This window comes from Cucurbita pepo, chromosome 20, assembly GCF_057944985.1.
Source record: "Cucurbita pepo subsp. pepo isolate OVF chromosome 20, ASM5794498v1, whole genome shotgun sequence".
Lineage (NCBI taxonomy): Eukaryota > Viridiplantae > Streptophyta > Magnoliopsida > Cucurbitales > Cucurbitaceae > Cucurbita > Cucurbita pepo.
The window spans coordinates 2,537,707-2,555,156 of NC_141817.1; the positions used below are offsets into that span (position 1 = coordinate 2,537,707).

General features: G+C 34.6%; 3 protein-coding genes across 3 annotated transcripts; 2 read left to right on the top strand and 1 right to left on the bottom strand.

Annotated features, from left to right (window-relative positions):
• The first annotated feature begins 4,981 nt into the window (after positions 1-4,981).
• Positions 4,982-7,031, top strand: LOC111783603 (squamosa promoter-binding protein 1). Its single transcript, XM_023664522.2, has 2 exons — positions 4,982-5,462; positions 6,721-7,031. The coding sequence occupies exons 1-2, from the start codon at positions 5,113-5,115 to the stop codon at positions 6,836-6,838; spliced, it is 468 nt and encodes a 155-aa protein (XP_023520290.1). The 5' UTR covers positions 4,982-5,112; the 3' UTR covers positions 6,839-7,031.
• Positions 7,017-10,120, bottom strand: MBAC1 (Mitochondrial substrate carrier family protein). Its single transcript, XM_023664521.2, has 8 exons — positions 9,796-10,120; positions 9,158-9,247; positions 8,684-8,785; positions 8,008-8,112; positions 7,828-7,926; positions 7,582-7,758; positions 7,392-7,490; positions 7,017-7,302 (listed from the first exon to the last, which is right to left on the bottom strand). Exons 1-8 carry the CDS (start codon positions 9,886-9,888, stop codon positions 7,168-7,170), a joined length of 900 nt encoding a protein of 299 aa, XP_023520289.1. The 5' UTR covers positions 9,889-10,120; the 3' UTR covers positions 7,017-7,167.
• Positions 10,121-12,212: 2,092 nt separating this feature from the next.
• Positions 12,213-16,265, top strand: LOC111782558 (putative E3 ubiquitin-protein ligase RING1a). The gene is made up of 10 exons (XM_023663328.2): positions 12,213-12,554; positions 12,694-12,739; positions 13,294-13,352; positions 14,050-14,131; positions 14,246-14,366; positions 14,459-14,500; positions 14,853-15,377; positions 15,463-15,570; positions 15,675-15,884; positions 16,021-16,265. The coding sequence occupies exons 1-10, from the start codon at positions 12,455-12,457 to the stop codon at positions 16,057-16,059; spliced, it is 1,332 nt and encodes a 443-aa protein (XP_023519096.1). The 5' UTR covers positions 12,213-12,454; the 3' UTR covers positions 16,060-16,265.
• Positions 16,266-17,450: the final 1,185 nt, after the last annotated feature.

The window sequence follows — 17,450 nt, forward strand, 5'->3', positions numbered from 1 at the left end:
CCAACGCTTTCAAAGCTTTGTTTCACTGTCCGGTTGTTTTCAGAAACAGCTTTCCACAGAATCTATAATATTTGGATTAAGGGATAATTAAGTCTGAATTAAGAGAGGATTAGAGGTAATTAGATGAGGGATGCATTAAAGTAAAAGGTTAAATAATATATCCCGGAAAGGGGAAAGTTGATAGGAAGAAGAGGGTTAGTGAGAGAGAGAGAAAGGTGAGCATTAAATGGTAAATGCATTATTGAGGGTTATAATTTAGATGACTTTTGTGGGCATCTAATTAAAACCCCTATGGGGGTTTTGAATAGGGGAAGGCAAATGTGCATATTTTTTGTTTGAAAATTGTAGTGTAGGACAGGTTTGAAGAGGGAAGTATTCCTTTTAGGCATGAATTTGGTGATAATTCCAAGAGCAAGGGGACAAAACAGAGTAACATGTGGGGGTGTCTTTAACAAAAAAAAAAAAAAAAAAAAAAAAAAAAAAAAAAAAAAAAAAAACATCACTTTATTCTCAAGGGAGTGGCTTTAAGAGAAGGGCATAAGGAGGCTTTGAAGGCCATGTGGTGGGCAGCTCAGCCTCGCCCACAGCCTCACCCTCACCCTCTTACAAGGCCAAGATATAGGGTGAAGAACAAATGGATTTTGTAGTAAACCAAGGGATTTTCTCGCTTCCCCTAACATTCCATCATTATTCCCTCACCCCTTCTTTTCTTTATTGTTCATGGAATTAGGGTTTAAGATTATTAGTTTGTTTATGGGTTATGGATTATAATATAGTTGCTCCCCCAACTTCTCATTGTTTAGCTTTACAGATCGTGAGAGAGAACGAAAGAGATTTCCCGAGGTCAGGCTTTACTGCTTCAATTCATATGCATCTGTGGTGAACTTAAGCCGTTACAATGAGAATTCAAGATCGTAACTTTTTTAATATTATGTCTAAAGATTGAAACTTTGACGGGTAACACTCGAGATAACATAACGAATCGAAAAAAAGGAAAGAGGGGACCTCTCCATCAACTCATACATTGGGTTCAGACAAAGATCTCCATACCCATTTTGGTTGGGTGCTTATTTGGACATCCACTTTCATATTACACTTCCCTTTGTCCACAATACAATTTAATGGGAAATTATTTTATGAAAAAAAAAGCCCTTGAAATCTTGAAAATAATTCAAAAAAATCTCCCTCTAATTAATTATATTGGTATTTGGGTGTCAATCATAACCCCTTTTCAATGATGCCTCACACCCACTTCTTTCTCAATGACACCCAAAATGTTCTTCTTATTCAATCCTTTTGTCTCCTCTCATTTTTATTCTTTTTGACAATAACATTATGCTATGAGTAGGGCAAGAGGGGGAAGAATTTCAAATTCTCCCTATAATATTCAACTTCATACCAACATTATTAAATTCATAGTAGACTCGTTTAGTTAATAAAGAGAAATCTCTCACAACCCTCTCTTCATTTTAGATCGATTTTTGCATATTAGATGCAGATTAGATGAACGGGTTTTGTATATTAATATTAATTAGTGGAGGAGAGTTCCCATGAGATGGTCAAACTTGGGGAATTGGAAAATTCCAAAGAAGTAGTGCCCATTGATGGCCTTTATTTTAAACAATTACTATTTTTCTAATTTTTTTTTAAAGGAAAAATAAAAATTCAAAAAAATAGAAAAAAATAGAAACTCAAAATCATGTGTAGATCTAAATCTTAAAAAGAATATGAATTGGGCATTATTGTACCTAAAAATATAAACTATTATATTAATTATTTAATATATATATATATATATAAGTGTGAGGAAGATTAGGTGTTAGATTATAAAATATGAATATGTCATCATTATATGGATCTTACAATTATCTGCTTACGTTAAATTAAAATTCTTTGCCTTTGTAACCTTGTTGTCGTCCATTCAGTGTGTAATTAATTATTATTTTTTTTCTTTACCTTTTGTTTAATCAATTTATTTAATACTTTTCCTACCTAATTTTGGTGCTCATCCCCTTCCCATCAAACCCCAGAAACTTATTTTTTATTCTATAACAGCGATCACCAAAGATAAAAGTTATCATAATAATTTCAATTTTTTAAAATTAAAAAGAAAAAAAAAAAAAAAAAAAACAGCCATCATTTTCTTAATCAGAAGTGATACTCATCAACTTGTTTGGAGTTAATTGATTGAATCTTGTATTTTATAATTATTTCTTAAATTATCATATAAATTTGATTTTAATCTTAAACATGCTTTATTATAGTTTATCTTATCTTAATCCACCCAATTGACATACTTAATAACATTTTTTAACGCGAGGTATCGTTAAATTTAAATGAATGGTCTCATTTGATAGCGTATTAAATTTATGATATACGGTCAATTTTTGTTTAATATTTTATATTTGATTGAATCAAATTAAAAATTTTAAAATAATTGAAACTAAATTAAAATTAAACTCAAATTAGCAATTTAAGATTATTGGACCAAATTGAAATGAGATTGAAGTTATAATAACCAAAAATTGATTTTAATGGTCCTTTTAAGATCTCCTTTCAAAAGTGTGCAGTTAACATAATAATAGCAATTATCTATGGATTAGTTCATAATTCTTAATAATTTATCATAATTTATCTACAATAAATGACGCCTAAAGTCTAATGATGTATAAAAAAAATATATAAAATGCGATAAATTCGTATTTAATAATTATTTTTAAATATAAATAAATTTTTATTTTTGAGTTTTAATTATAAAAGTAAATAATAATGGTTAAAATATAGGGTCAACTAGGAATAATAATTATAAGTAAGCTTCAATTACTCACTCAAAAAGCCACTAATCATGCCCACTTTAGCCCTAAATTTATGGAATTAAAAGAAGCCCTAATTTTATGGGACCGTGCTTTGTGAATTAAGCCGGTCGGCTGGGATTGGTGTACGGCGGACGCGCAACCGCCAATGTTTCCATCATTATTTCTGCCTTAAAATAATTGCAATTTGGTGCATTTCATTTCACCGACACTTTCCCGACAACTGGTTCTGTCGGGAAGGGAAGGGCCTCCTTTTGGGCCTTGTTGGGCTATCGGCTGTATGCTGAATTCGGACTCAATGGGCCTGGTCGAATCCATTTCACGAGCTTCACATTAAGCGCAAATACTAATGGGCCCACTAGCTGGGCCTCCATTGCCGAGCCGAAGCCCAAATGGAGGCTTACTACTGCTAGTACAGCATAAGATATATATATATATTTAGAGATATATTCTTGCTATTATCTTTTTATAAATATTAAATAATAATTATTAAATTTAATGTTGTCAAAGTTGCGGATATTCACAGGGACAAAAATGGAAACATGCCTCCATATTTTTATGTTTTATAAAATACAACCAACAATAATATCTTCTTGTTTTGTGTCCTTTTTTTATTTATTATTTATTATTATTTTGTTGGTCAAAATAGATAGATTGTTGCTTTGTAATTAATACGTGGACAAGGAATGAGAAAATAAATCTGATGGAAATTAAAAACTTTAGATGATTAATAAAATGTTACAAAAAGCCAATTTGAAGCTGTTTGTTTATAAATGAAATTCCATCTTTTTTCCAATTTAAGAAAACTATAGGAAATGTTTCTTGTTTGAAAGAAAATACAAATTCAAAACCAACACTCAATTATTGTTCTTTCTTTTTCTTTTAGATCCGGGTGAGCGTGTGGAGCCTATGACATCGTAAGTTTAATAGTCGCGATCATGGTTATGTTCTCTTATGAGTTTTTCTTTCCTAGTGAGTTATTATAGAGTCTAAATTCTTATATGTTTGAGATTGAAATGTGATTGAGAGAACATCTCAACGTGGTTCATATAAAAATGATTAGTGTGAGATTCCATATTCGTTAGAGAGAGGAACGGATGTTGGGCTTCAAGGGAGTGAATTGTGAAATCCCACGTTAATTGGAGAGAGAAACGAAACATTTCTTACAATAATGCATAAACTTCTCGGACGTGTTTTAAAGTTGTAAGGCTGACAAAGATACATGATTGGTTAAAGCAGACAATACTCATTAGCGGTAAACTTAAACTACTAGAATTAGTTTTATAAACACAAACCTTTTAATCGAAAATATATATTTTAGGTCCATTCAGAATAGGAATTGAGATTAAAGTGGAATTAACAAATAAGTACAGTGTGAGATGAACTTGAAATGAATTGGACCCACACAGCATAAAGCTCTAACGTATTGCACAGTGAGCTATCCCTCTAGCCAGTACAATTGGGACCAATTTAGCTCTCTTTTTCTCATTATGGTTGTTTTAGGGTTCCAATGACATTTTCTTATTATTTATTTATATTAATCTTACTTTTAATTAAAACATTTAAATTTAACTCCAAATCAATTCCGTGTTGAAACATAGCTCAACTGATTAATATATATAAAGTAATAAAAGTCGATATCTTGGAATATTTGTTATAAAGAGAGGCTAAAAGTAAAAAAAAAAAAAGCAGAATTGAGGGTTTTATTTGTTTTTTTGTGCAATAGGGACACAATAAAGTTAACAATGGGTACACTTCATACTTTACACACAGCAGAAACTGAAGAGAAAGAAGCATTCCCTACGGAGAGCAGCTTGAATTAAAGTTATAGATAGAGATGGGATGCCCCAATTCATGCACATCTACTTGGAAAGTTCGAGGCTTATTAGACACTTTTCAAAGTCGAACGAACCAATCGGATCTAGAGCAGACAATTTTTCCAAAGAGAGAAGACTAATATATATTTAAACTAATTGTTTAATGCAACTTGGGTTCTCAAGGTATGTGGAAGCAACATTATTGGAGCAAAATTGGTTGGTTTTTTTAGTGTTATGAAAGAAATAAAATGAAAAGAAAAACATTTTTTTCCCCAAACCCATTTGTTGTTTTTTTTTTTTTTTTTTTGTTTTAAGGCCAAAAATTGGAGTTTGTGGTCCTCAGACCTCAGCTCTAGTAGTGTACTATTACTACTCTTATTGTCCTTCACTTCTTTTCTTTCCTCTGAAGCAACCAATTTCTTGATTCTTCTTCCTTTCCTTTTCTCTTCCTCTTCATTAGTCTCCGTTTTGGGTCTTCTGAAATGGCCACCGGAAAAGCCGACGGAAAAAGGAGGCTGAGCTACTACGACATGGAGGAAGAAGAGGAGGAGGAAGAGGAGGTGGAGGTTGTTGATGGAGAATTAGGGTTTGGTGGGGATTTCAATAAGAAGAAGAAGACTCTGTGTTCTGGTGGTGGTTCTAATAAAAAATCAGGATCTGGGTGTGGTGGAGAGGCTACGGCGGCGCCGTCGTGCCAGGCGGATAATTGCAATGCCGATCTGTCTAGTTCGAAGCGGTACCACTGCCGCCATAAGGTGTGTGAGTTTCATGCCAAGGCTCTGGCGGTTATGGTGGCCGGAATCCACCAACGGTTCTGCCAACAATGCAGCAGGTATTTTGGGACAAAAACCCTAATCTTAGATCTGTTTTTTTAATTATGTGGTTTAACCTATTTTAAAGGTAACGTAAAGATTAGATAATAATTCAGTATATAGTTAGTGAGAAAATTAGTATATGTTTTAACTGTTCTTCAATTAATTAACTCCAAAATTTAACTGTTTTCAGTGTAATTTTCTTCATCTCTTTGGGGTTTGGTTCATCCAAAAATAAATTACTGTTTATTCATCCCAAGACCATCAACTATGAAATAAATGAAGAAAATTGTAATTATAATAATGTAAAAATGGTTTATTTATTTATTTATTTATTCATTTTTCTACTTACTCAAGTTTTTGAAAATAAATAAATAAATAAATCAGTCTTGACCCCCTAAATTTGGCAAGGTTTTTTTTTTTTTTTTTTTTTTTTTTTTTTTTTTTTTGTATAAACTTTTATTTATTTTTTTAAATTGAACCCTAAATTTAATTAAATGTTGAAAATTTTATTTTATTTTTTATTTTTTTCACTCATATAAGCACAAAATTGTACAGTTCAATAAAATTTTCAAAATTTACGAGTTTTAACAAAATTTAGCTCTAATGTTCGTGATTTTTTGTATAACAATTCTTCGAAAGTGAATAGAAGGTAAATTTTGATATTCTTATTTAAATTTAAGATAAAGATAAAGATAGTAACATTTATTCGAGATGTCTTTTAACTTCCTAAACATTAATGTAAATAGATAGTTTTTTCACAAAAATTTATTATAATCTTTACTATGGTAGAGAAATATATTTTATGAGGAACAAAATTTTACTATATAGTTTTAAATTTGATAATTTTAAAATATGAGAGAAAAGTTTTGAATCCTAACTTTAAATATAAAATTTTAACCTAAAACAAACTTTGATATATTAATTATGAGAGTAAAATAAAGAATAACAATAATAATAATAATGTAGTTTGAATATAGAAATGCTCTCTTTGTGAATCTTCATCAGTGTTACGAATTGCTTAATTTCTTGGTTTTTCAGGATATGGGAGCGTTATAAATTCATGTTAGTCTATATATCTCGAGAATAAGACATGATCTGACAATAGATGTCTTAATTGTTGAACGATATGTTCTTTAGGGTTTAAATAATTTTTATAGCGATATAGTGTTACATATTCATGCACATTTATGAACGTTACACCATGAAGCTGATTGATTATATGTAGTAGTGATCGTTATTGAGAAACTAAATATCCCATCATTTGGGTTCCTGGAGATTTCATGGTCTTCAAGAGTTCGATGAAACAAAAAGGAGTTGCCGGAAGCGGTTGGCCGGACACAACCAGCGGCGGCGGAAGAGCTCATCGGATGTCCATGGCGGAACTTCAACCTAGCAATATGCAGAATGATGAAAGAAGGGGCATTTTGTTTTTAATTTTGTTGGTCAGTGCTTCCATTGTTACCAGATTTGCTTGCTCTCTCTCTTCTGTCAATCCAGCCAGCCTTTTGCTTATGCTCTGTTCTACAGACCAATTAGTTCATCTTTTGTATTAATCCCTTTGCAATGTGAAGTAAGATTATGGAGCATATCAGCTTTTGATTTACTTTCAATCTAATTCAACGAAACAATAAGGAATGGATGTCTACAATCAATAGCAGGACCATCAAAACTTATACTCTAAAGAAACAACATGAAATTTGACGAGGCGAGGAAACAGTTGAGTTAATCTCGGGCGATACCGAGAACTTTCATTGCTAGCTCCCAGCAGACGATTGCTGCTGCATTGGCAGGAAATGCTCGAAGTATGGTTGGACCTAATCCTGTATAGCATCCTCTAATTCCAGCGTTTTGGTATATCTAGAACAATGATTTGTTTCAGCATGTTGTGTAATTTTGAGCCAGAGATGAGAACTTGAATGAAGCAATGTCGAGAACGTCTTACTTACCGAGCGCAGGACTAGAAACGGATTTCTAGTGGCGTTTTTATCTGGAGAAGTCTGGATTATGGTTTTGGCAACATCCAGGGGCAAAACAGCTAGCCAGAACTGGTTGAATTTGGAAACATTAGTCAACTTCACAACAATCAGATTAATAAGTCTTTCTATAGAATAACAAGGAATTTACTCAGAAGCTTACAGCCACACCACCAAGGCCACCAGTCAAAATCCCAATTCCCATGTCCATTACGTTGCCATGGACATTCGAAGTAGTACGCATGTAATACCGAACGTTCTCGTAAACGCTGAAAAATACAGCATTTCCTATTGATTCCCTTAAAAATGTTGTAAACCCTCCGCGGAAAATACCAGTAGCCTGCAAAACAGAGTGTCATTTGAAAACCAGATCACAAATGGGAGATACCCAAGTCAAGGATTGTCTTACCCCTTCTGTTTTTATAGTTTTAAGGGCACAATCGAGTGGACCGCTATATCTACTGGACACTGGAACAAGAGAATCAGTGCCTTGAACTTGCATCCTACACTGGAAAATCTTAAGAGTCATGAGCCTGACATGGGAACAAACCAAAGAAAACAAGAAACTCGTACATCATGATGTACCTACCTTCACTAACTCAGAAGGACATAGTATAAAGCTGATAATAGCTCCACCATAAGCTGCAGAAGGAATTACTACTTGTGGCCGTGGCCTACCATTTTGGTGGTCTCCCTTCACAATCAGAGAAAGAGAGACCAGTAAGGACATATCACGATTATGCACACAGTGCTCATGGGCCAAAAATGGTAAGACTACCGAGCATAAAGTAAAGAGGTTTTTGCAGAATTGGTGTAACAGCCCAAGTTCATCGCTAGTAGATATTGTTCGCTTTGGCCCATTACGTATCGCCATCAGCCTCATGATTTTAAAACGCGTTTGTCAGGGAGAGATTTCCACACTCTTATAAGCAATGCTTTGTTTCCCTCTCCAACTGATGTGAGATCTCACAATCCACCCCCTTTGGGAGCCCAGCGTCCTCGCTGGCACATCGCCTAGTGTTTGGCTTTGATACCATTTGTAACAGCCCAAGCCCACCGATAGTAGATATTGTCCGCTTTGGCCCATTACGTATTGTCGTCAGCCTCACGGTTTTGAAACGCATCTGTTAGGGAGAGGTTTCCACACCCTTATAAGCAATGCTTCGTTCCCTCTTCAATCGATGTGGAATCTCAGAATTGAGGAAGCCAGCAAATGGACCAAAAATCCTAAGCAAAATGAAAGCGTCAATTTCTTTAGTACAGACCTGCAATGACTGTTTAGTCCGGGAATAAATTCCAAAAAGAAGGGAACTCTCAAACGATACTCCAATGAAAGATGATGTTGCCCCTCGGTAAAGTCCTCTCACCTGTCAAAATCGTTTGTTTCTCAATCTACAAAATATGATCATCAAGCATATGACAGAAAGTGAAAAAGGTTGCAAATCAGAGATTTTCAGTAGAGCATCGACGCTGAGACATAACGATTTATGCAGAAAAAGGGTAGTAAGAGCAATATTGAGCAACTTGCACACTTAAAGCAATGCTTCCCACAAATGAGGAATCAAACAACATTACAACAAGCAGCAAATAAGACACCACTTTTCCAACATAACCGGATATACGTCATTGAATGATGAAGACTATAGACATTCAATTCAAATCTGCATCCAATTAACCTATCTAATATGACATATTCAACTGCTTCATATATTTGTTTCTGAAGAGTTCAGAAACCTTACACCATCAGTCTTCAGTATCCTAGTAGTGCAATGCAGACCACCTCGATAAGTAATCCCCCGCGACTCGGTATTATGTTTTTGAAGCTTTACCTGTTAAGTAAACAGATATGCATATGAGAAATAATTCCACCAGCCACTAACTATTTACTCGCAGAACTAGTTTAAATTGCTGTTAAGTTCTGGAAGCCGTTTGGTAAGAGTATAGCAACCCCATTTGCACAAACAATCAACAAGTTTGAATGTGCTAGTCCAGACAAGGCAGCATGGTTACATGGTAATTGTTGCTCCAGAAAACAGTAATGGAAACGGCAACTTGACACAAACAATCAGAATGATTAGTAGGCGTTCTTAATTTTAGTAATGTACAAGAAGAATCGTTGATCTGCATCTACTCCACATTTCAGATAAGTTCAACCCTAAACGCCACAGGTGAAAACAAAGAAGAAAATCACTAAATGAGACATAGCATCCAGGTCAAATTCCAAAATGTAAATTCGATTGCCTTTGCTATCCATTTCATTTACACCTATCTAGGTCAAACCCCCCAAAAACAAATACCACACCAAAGAAGAAGAATCCCAGTTCAATCCATGGGGAAGGTCGAAGGAATTGCAGTTCGAGCAGAGAATCCAGCTTACCTTAACGGTGTCAAAAGGATGGCCGGTAATGACAGTGGCAACGCCGGCAATCAAACCGGCAACGTAATCTTTGTAACTGGAACTGTCCCCCATTGGTGTGTTTGTGTAAAGGTTATCAACGGAAATCAGGGAGAATCATCGAGTCTCCATTGGAACCCACAACTGAGCTGAACTGAACCTGGATAATATGTGGCTCCGACCTCTGAGAGCAACGAATGGTGTGTCATTTGGGGAAAGGTGATTGATGATCACTTTACAGCCGCAACCGCAGCCGCTGCATCTTTGCCTGCATCCATTACCCTTTTCTTCTCTCTTTCCTGTTTTCGTTTCCCTTTTATAAATAAATTGGTCCCTTGCAAATGTGTTTTTGGTATTTATTTTTAATTTAATCAATATTCTTTTTGTTTTTGAAGTTCATTACTTTAATAGTATTTAATAATTTTTTTTTGAATGTAAGGTAATTTTACGTTAGGGAACTAGAATAGTAACAACTTTTCATGCATTCAACACGTCATTAGCTGCTATTTTATTTTATTTTATTTTATTTTATTTTATTTTAGAAAGTCAAACTTAATTATTAAATATTTTTTTAGGACAAAAATGAATGACAGTCGGAAAAAAAAGTTTTTTGTTGGATTAGTAACCTAACCAATATGTAGAACAATTTCTTTTAATTATTAAAAATATTATGCTTAAAATTTCATAAAACTTATATACCAAACTTTCACGAGTTAGATGGTTGTAAAGGTTAATTATTTTTAACTTCCATAATAATTTTAAAGTATGGGTTGGATTGAGATGTAGCACTATTTTTAAGTTGGTCGGGTTAAAATGTCAACTCGCAAAGAGACCAAAAAAAATTTACGATTTTATTAAAGTTCAACTAACCTAAACTAAAAAAAAATAACTCAACTCAACTTTTATGGTTTGGGTTGGATAGTTAGAGTTAGTCAGGTTCTTATGTCGTATTGAAAAAATTTCAGTAGGTGTCAATTATTGTCGAATTATGTTTATTTTAATATGTTTAATAAGTCTCTAAATTTTTAATTTTGTGTCCGATAAATTCATTTCTTGACATATTAAAAAAGAATTAAACTTAATTAATCATCGAGTAATAAAATTGAATTTATGTAACGAGACTCCTACACTAAAATTTTATAATAAATTTTGAAAAATATTGAAATGCATTATTTATAAACACAAAATTGAAAAATCGTGAACTAATTGACGCTAGTTTAAGATTTTTTTTAAATATTTGTATGGAGAATCCAAAATTAAAAATTTAGAAATTTATCAGTTATGGTCCAAATACCAAATAAATATAAACTTTAAAAATTTTAAACTTTAATTAATTTGAAATAGAATTTGGGTAAGAAATTTTAGTTATCCGATAAATATTTCATTTATTTTAGATTAAATTATAAGTTTCACTATTTTGAAGGTTGCCGCCAAGTCATTTTTTGTCTTCATTTTACCAGAAAAAAAATGATTGATAGGATACTTTCAAACAAATTTAAAATTTGAAAAATAAAAATAAAAGTTTTGAAATTAAAGAGAATTATTCAAACATAACATTATATGTTTTTAAAGTTGAGACTTATATTAGATATAAAGATAAAAGTCCACTAAATATCTAATTCTGTGAGAAGTTGGTACAAATCTAACCAAAAAGTTAATAATAATAACTTGTTATTTGATTTATACGTTTATTTCTTATATTTTTAATGTGACTGAAAAGAGGTAAAAAGAACAGTTTTTCATTGGTAATAATATGATTAATGTCCAAATATAGTCGAGCAACTAATTGGTTCAATTACTTGAATCCATTTGTTAGATATATATAGTTAAGGGCGTGGTATTGTATCCAACACCTTTTAATACTAAGTTAGTATTGGATCAAAGTAACATAGACTCGCTCGGTCTTAATAATTGTGTGTCTTTAATGAGGGACATGTCTCTGTAGTTAAGTGTTTTAATCATCCGGCATAAGTGTCAATGCCACACTTAACCGGCTGAAATCATAAAAAAGGACTCTGGCTTGTGCTCGATTCAAGGATTTCTCTTATTTATTAGGTAGTCGTTAAAGTTGTCGGTACCATTTTAAGGAGTCCACTGAATTTTTTTTTTCCTCTTTTGAGTTACTTATAAAATTTTAGAGATTTAATTGAATTATTAGTTATGCTATTTTATGGTATAAAATAATTATTTTTTAAAAACGAAATTTTTATTGTCATTGTTAAAAAGAATTACTTGACAATTTTCTGAATAAAAATACAAAAAATAATAAGTATATAAATTTCAGTCGGGTCGGTGATCGGGTATGGAGTACCCAACAATTTTGGTCTGTCCAGAGCACGAATATATTTGCAGAATGAAGAAAAAGGGGGAAAATAGCAACAAAAAGCAAAATAATAATATAAAACAATGTTCATTTTAACGAAGCCAGTTCGTAGACCAATCAATTTGCCCAAGCCCAGAGTCTCGCTCTGGTGAAGCTCGGGCACAGGCCGTCGGCCACCTCCATCGCGGTCGCCGGTTTCATCTCCGTCTGTGATCCAACACAACTACACCGCCTCCGCTGCCTCAATTAGCCTTTACTCTGTAACCTTCTTTTTCCGTTTTTCCTCCACGGCTCAAAATTCTGCTTCGAAGGAAAGCAATGCCAGCAAAGAAGCGTGCTCCGGAGTCATCTGAGGATGATTCTCTCAAACTCGACCATGGTTGCTCTGCTGCTCGCCCTGAAGATGGAGATGCAGACGGTAAGTTTTGTTTGGACTTCATTTATATGTATTTTGAACGAAGCAGGAAAGAGTTCTTCTGATTTTTCCTGCATTAGTTGCCTTCGTTCGAATTTTACGAGTTTGTAATTTTCTCCTCCTTTCTCTGCTTCTTCTTTAGAATCCGATCGGAGCACATCGTCGTCCAGTAATGGAGAGAAGGATGAGTACGTCCTCTACTTCACTACTTTCGCGCGTTCTCATCTTTGTTTTCCTTCGTCTGTTTTATTTTCAATTGATTATTACGTTGTCCTACACTGTATAATTGTTTAATGCTTTAGTGATTGGATTTGATTTTGGGATCTATTTGTTTTGCTTCGTGAATATGTCTGTTTACTTGAATCCGCTGCCATATTTTGGTACGAGCCATGCCGATTTACAGCGCTACCATGGCTTCCCAATAGTTTCTGCCATGGGTATCCTTTTCTGCTCATAAGAATTCGCTCAGCCGTATTCTGAGGAAGGTTGGTGGAGTTGGGTTCGCCAATTTTCTGGGCACCGCCACAGCTGCGGCGGATTCTCCAAACAAATATATGTATTGCTTAATGTACGGAACGTTGTTGTCCAGGGCATTTGGTGGTGGTTAAGGGAGGTTTTGTTCATTTTTTGCTTCTATGTTAGCAATAAATGTTTATCATGCAACAAACAAAGATCGAATCGTGTTTCTCGTGTTTGATCCATTTCGGCCATAACTACTGTTCTCTATTCTTCATGGGTGCAGATTTATCGTTGTAAAACTTTCGGATATTCGCAAAGAAGTTCAATGTCCAATCTGCTTGGGTATGATTGATGTCGACTCTTTGTTTTGTATTTATTATTCTTGATTATTCAGATTCTATTGCTTATCAAATATTACATTTATATTTTATTTTCCAGTTAGAGTTATTTAATTGGTTAATTTACCGAAACGTTGGTGTGGATATCAGTTTCTGTGTATGACATTCATGTTGCGATCAATATCCTAAAGTAGTATCTTCTAACTGTTGATGGACGAAAGTGGACAATTTTTTAGATTGCTTGAGGTGTTTCATGTGTTCTTGTTTATCTTTGTAATTTGAATTGGAATGGGGCATTTGGTTTGATGGTAGAACTGCTTTCCTGCTGCCGTTCCAATGTGATGAGCTTAATTAAACTTGTACTTGATAGTTGATACTTTCGTTTCTGAACAGTGTTTTCTAAAGGTGAAACGTGTCTGCATATTGATGCAATTCGAATGTGAAAGCTGTTTTGTAGAAAGAGTTCGACAAAATAAAATTTCACTTTAGCTTATACCTGATTCTGTAATAAATGATGCATCTTATTCATTCAAGCAGTAATTGCATGCAAAACATGAAAAACACAGGCAATCCAAACAAAAAAATGATTACTTTCCCCCTTATTAGCCTGCCATTCATGCAAGAATTGCTGCATAAAAGGATATGTATTGTTTGTTTCGTGGGTATAAATAATGTGAAGCCGGAAATTCTTTGGGTGGCAGGGATTATTCGGAAAACAAGAACAGTGATGGAGTGCCTGCATCGCTTCTGCAGAGAATGCATTGACAAATCTATGCGTTTGGGGTATGCATTTACCTGATCTCTTACTTAAAAAAACAAAAAGAAGGTGGTTTTGTGTTTTACTTGTGAAACGGTTCTTTTTTCATTTCTTAACCTCATAATTGATATATTTTGCAGCAACAACGAATGTCCCGCCTGCCGCACACATTGCGCTAGTCGCCGCTCACTGAGAGATGATCCAAATTATGATTCTTTAATTGCTGCTTTATATCCAGATATTGAGAAGTATGAAGAAGATGTATGATTTGTGATATTCATCAATACTTTTCCATTTGGGGTATGCATTTATGTCCGTCAGCTGAAGTTATTTTGTATATTTCACTCCTGTAGGAGCTGGCTTTTCGAGAAGAAGAGAGAATCCGCAATAAGCAGGTGAAACGAAATATTTCCAAGTGTTTTTCTTTCCTGAATTGGGTGCATGAGGGCAGAGGAATTTGTCACAAAGCAATGGAAGTTTAAGGGAACATATTAAGTAACCATGAAGAGCAAAAGGAATCGGTTAATTTATGAAAAAGTAGCTCACTTTTTCATATTTTCTTTTCAAACATTGTGTATTAATTGACAAATTTTATGAGGTATCCAAAACTCTGGCCCGTTAGTTACTCTCATCCAAATAGTTCATTGCTTCACGTGTGAGCTACAGTTGTTATGAATGTCCTAAGTATAACTATACGGAACTTTCTTCTAATGCCTCAAGGTACTAATATTCAATTTATTCGGACAGATTCAAGCTTCCATAGCTCAGACCTTGCGTCGACAATCTGAGGCAGTTAGCAAGAAACGCCCTCCATCTGTTAGAAGATTGCGGGGAAATAACTACAGGAACAGCCAATCAAAGGGGAAAAGGAGCTACAGAAATGATGCTGAATTTCCAGCATCTGATGACAATGAGGATCCAACAGCTGAAGATGGAGTCAAAGATTCTTCTTCTGATGAACAGATGGAGCGGTCCGAGCGGAGATCAAAAGGATTCAGGAAACAAGGAGCTGCCAAGTTCTCCCAGCCTCCTTTTGCTGCTTGTTCAGATGGAGCTGGTGAAGACAATGACTCGGATCAAGTAAATAGAGAAATCCTTAGTGCATCTTCAAGGCTTGTGGGAAACTCAGAGAGGCTTGTTTGGGGCAAAGGGGGCATGCGCAGCCACACAAGACATGGCTGCATGAGTGTTGGGAGCAGCAAGAACGTCAAAAACAACCGCATCTCAACACTGGTAGATTCCCTTCGGACTTCAGACAACAATGCTGAGGAGGTAACTTTATTTCATTGGGGAGCAACGTCTTGTGAGTCCATCTCCTCGTTCTTTCCAGATGATAATGATTATATGTTGGTTTCAGCGTGAAGTCTGCCTGCTGTTATTTTCCTATGATCAAAGAATAATTCCCAGTTTGCAGCTACCCTATATCTGCTGTCGGCCAACCTCGTCAGTCCGACACCTTTGTCAGGTAATTATTTTCATTTCGTCTTCAAATCCCCTTCATGCAGTTAATATTTTCACACCCTGGTTTACATCTCTCTCTCTCTCTCTCTCTCTCTCTCTCTCTCTCAGTACGTTGCTGGTCAGACTGGATTTCAAGCTGATGAAATAGACATGTTCTTGATACAAGAACTAAACCTCAAAATCGAGCCTTCGACCTCGATTGATGTTTTAGTTTCAAAATCCTTGATTCCACATCCTATTGAAGATCATTTTCAAGTTTTGAGGGAACAACAAACCTTAGCAGAGCTGAAAACCCACTGCTCCACTCGTGGCCAACTGGTAAAATTTCCTAAAATTTTCACATTATAGACACCACATAATAGAACTTATGAATGACATATAGTATGTTAACTAGTTTTTTTCTATACCAACCCCGATTGATCAATACCATTGATCCCAAGTTCACCGTGCACAGCTTCTGGCATATCAGAAGAAGCCGCGTCAATCACAGTAGGGCTGACGGCTGAGGACGACTTAAAACAACAAGCAACCTCGTCTCCATCAACCCAGAAAATCCATGTAAAAAGCTTATATTTTAATGTTAAATGTCCCAATAATTTACTAAACTTGGACGCTCTAAAATCGTGGGTGACTATACCAAGTACAACTCCTTGTCGATAATGCTTTGCTCATAATCATTCAAATATTTATTAGGCAGTCTATTCTATTTCCCCCCGCCATTTCTTTGTACTATATATGGAAACTGAGTCAAATTTTCCATACATCTCTCTCTCTCTCTTTCTTCTAGATTTTATTTGTTATATTTGGCATCTGTGCTTGCTTATAGGGGAAAGACTCGGTAAAACAGGCTTCAGAGAGAGAGAGAAGATGCAAAGGCAGCAGAAAAGACGGGGCTTGTCTTATTCCTCAGGTAAATATGTAAGGGAATATACGAATTTAAAACGGAAGCCCAATAGGCAGCCACTAAAACTGAGTGAAGCAGGACGGCATATTGCAGCCCAAATGCTTCGATAGGCGACCTTCAGATTCCACATCCCAGGCGTGGAATTCATTAGAAAACAGCCTCTGTTGTGTGTATAATATGTATAAAGAGAGACATGAATTAGGCTATGGGAATCCACACGTCGACGTTCAAGTGTGGGCGATGGCAAGTTTTTAGGCTTATCTGGGCCGAATAAATTAGCAGGTCCTGATGATGGACAGACAGAGAGCGTTGGTTGTAAGAAACAACAGTACAGAAGGGGGAGCCGAAGGATAAGGGAGGAAGAAGACGAGTCGTCGTCGTCGTGGTGGTCCGGTGGAGTGTTTTTCGGTCGTTTGTCTCGCCATGCAGGCAGTGCAGAGCTAGCAATCCCACTGTAATTCAAGTCCCGATCGTTTCCTTTTGAGCTATTAGGCAATGAACATATAATTTTTCTTTAAAAAATTAATTGATTTATTAATCCATGACTAATTAATTATAATTATTAAAACAGTCTACATTAATTTAATCATACTGATAATATTATTAAATAATGAATTATAGTTTTCAATTGCTATTTTATTGAAAAAATGTGTATATTTCAATAAATGAATTTATTACATTGGAATGCCAAAGAATCAAGTGTATATATATATTAATCTATTAAACTAGAATGATTAAATTCACATTATTATTAAAGTTTTAATGTTATTTTGCTTATTACCTATTTTTTACCCTTATTTTCATCTCTATTCCCTTAATCCCAACATACATTTAAAACAACTAGCAATTAAAGAAAAAAGGGTGATAATTATTATATATATTAATTAGATTCCAACTAACAACTAAACAGAAATTAACCAAATAAATAATCTATACTTAAAACGAATTATGTGCCTCTTAATTAAGCAAAACATAAAATT

Bases quoted from the DNA above. Each gene is read 5' to 3' on its own strand.
- LOC111783603 (XM_023664522.2), top strand. From the start codon at position 5,113: ATGGCCACCGGAAAAGCCGACGGAAAAAGGAGGCTGAGCTACTACGAC. The intron at 5,463-6,720 runs GTATTTTGGGAC...GGGTTCCTGGAG, and splicing joins TTCTGCCAACAATGCAGCAG to ATTTCATGGTCTTCAAGAGT.
- MBAC1 (XM_023664521.2), bottom strand. From the start codon at position 9,888: ATGGGGGACAGTTCCAGTTACAAAGATTACGTTGCCGGTTTGATTGCC. The intron at 8,113-8,683 runs GTCTGTACTAAA...CTGATTGTGAAG, and splicing joins GGACTAAACAGTCATTGCAG to GGAGACCACCAAAATGGTAG. The intron at 7,491-7,581 runs GTAAGCTTCTGA...AAATTCAACCAG, and splicing joins GTGGCCTTGGTGGTGTGGCT to TTCTGGCTAGCTGTTTTGCC.
- LOC111782558 (XM_023663328.2), top strand. From the start codon at position 12,455: ATGCCAGCAAAGAAGCGTGCTCCGGAGTCATCTGAGGATGATTCTCTC. The intron at 14,367-14,458 runs GTATGATTTGTG...TCACTCCTGTAG, and splicing joins TTGAGAAGTATGAAGAAGAT to GAGCTGGCTTTTCGAGAAGA. The intron at 15,571-15,674 runs GTAATTATTTTC...TCTCTCTCTCAG, and splicing joins CAGTCCGACACCTTTGTCAG to TACGTTGCTGGTCAGACTGG.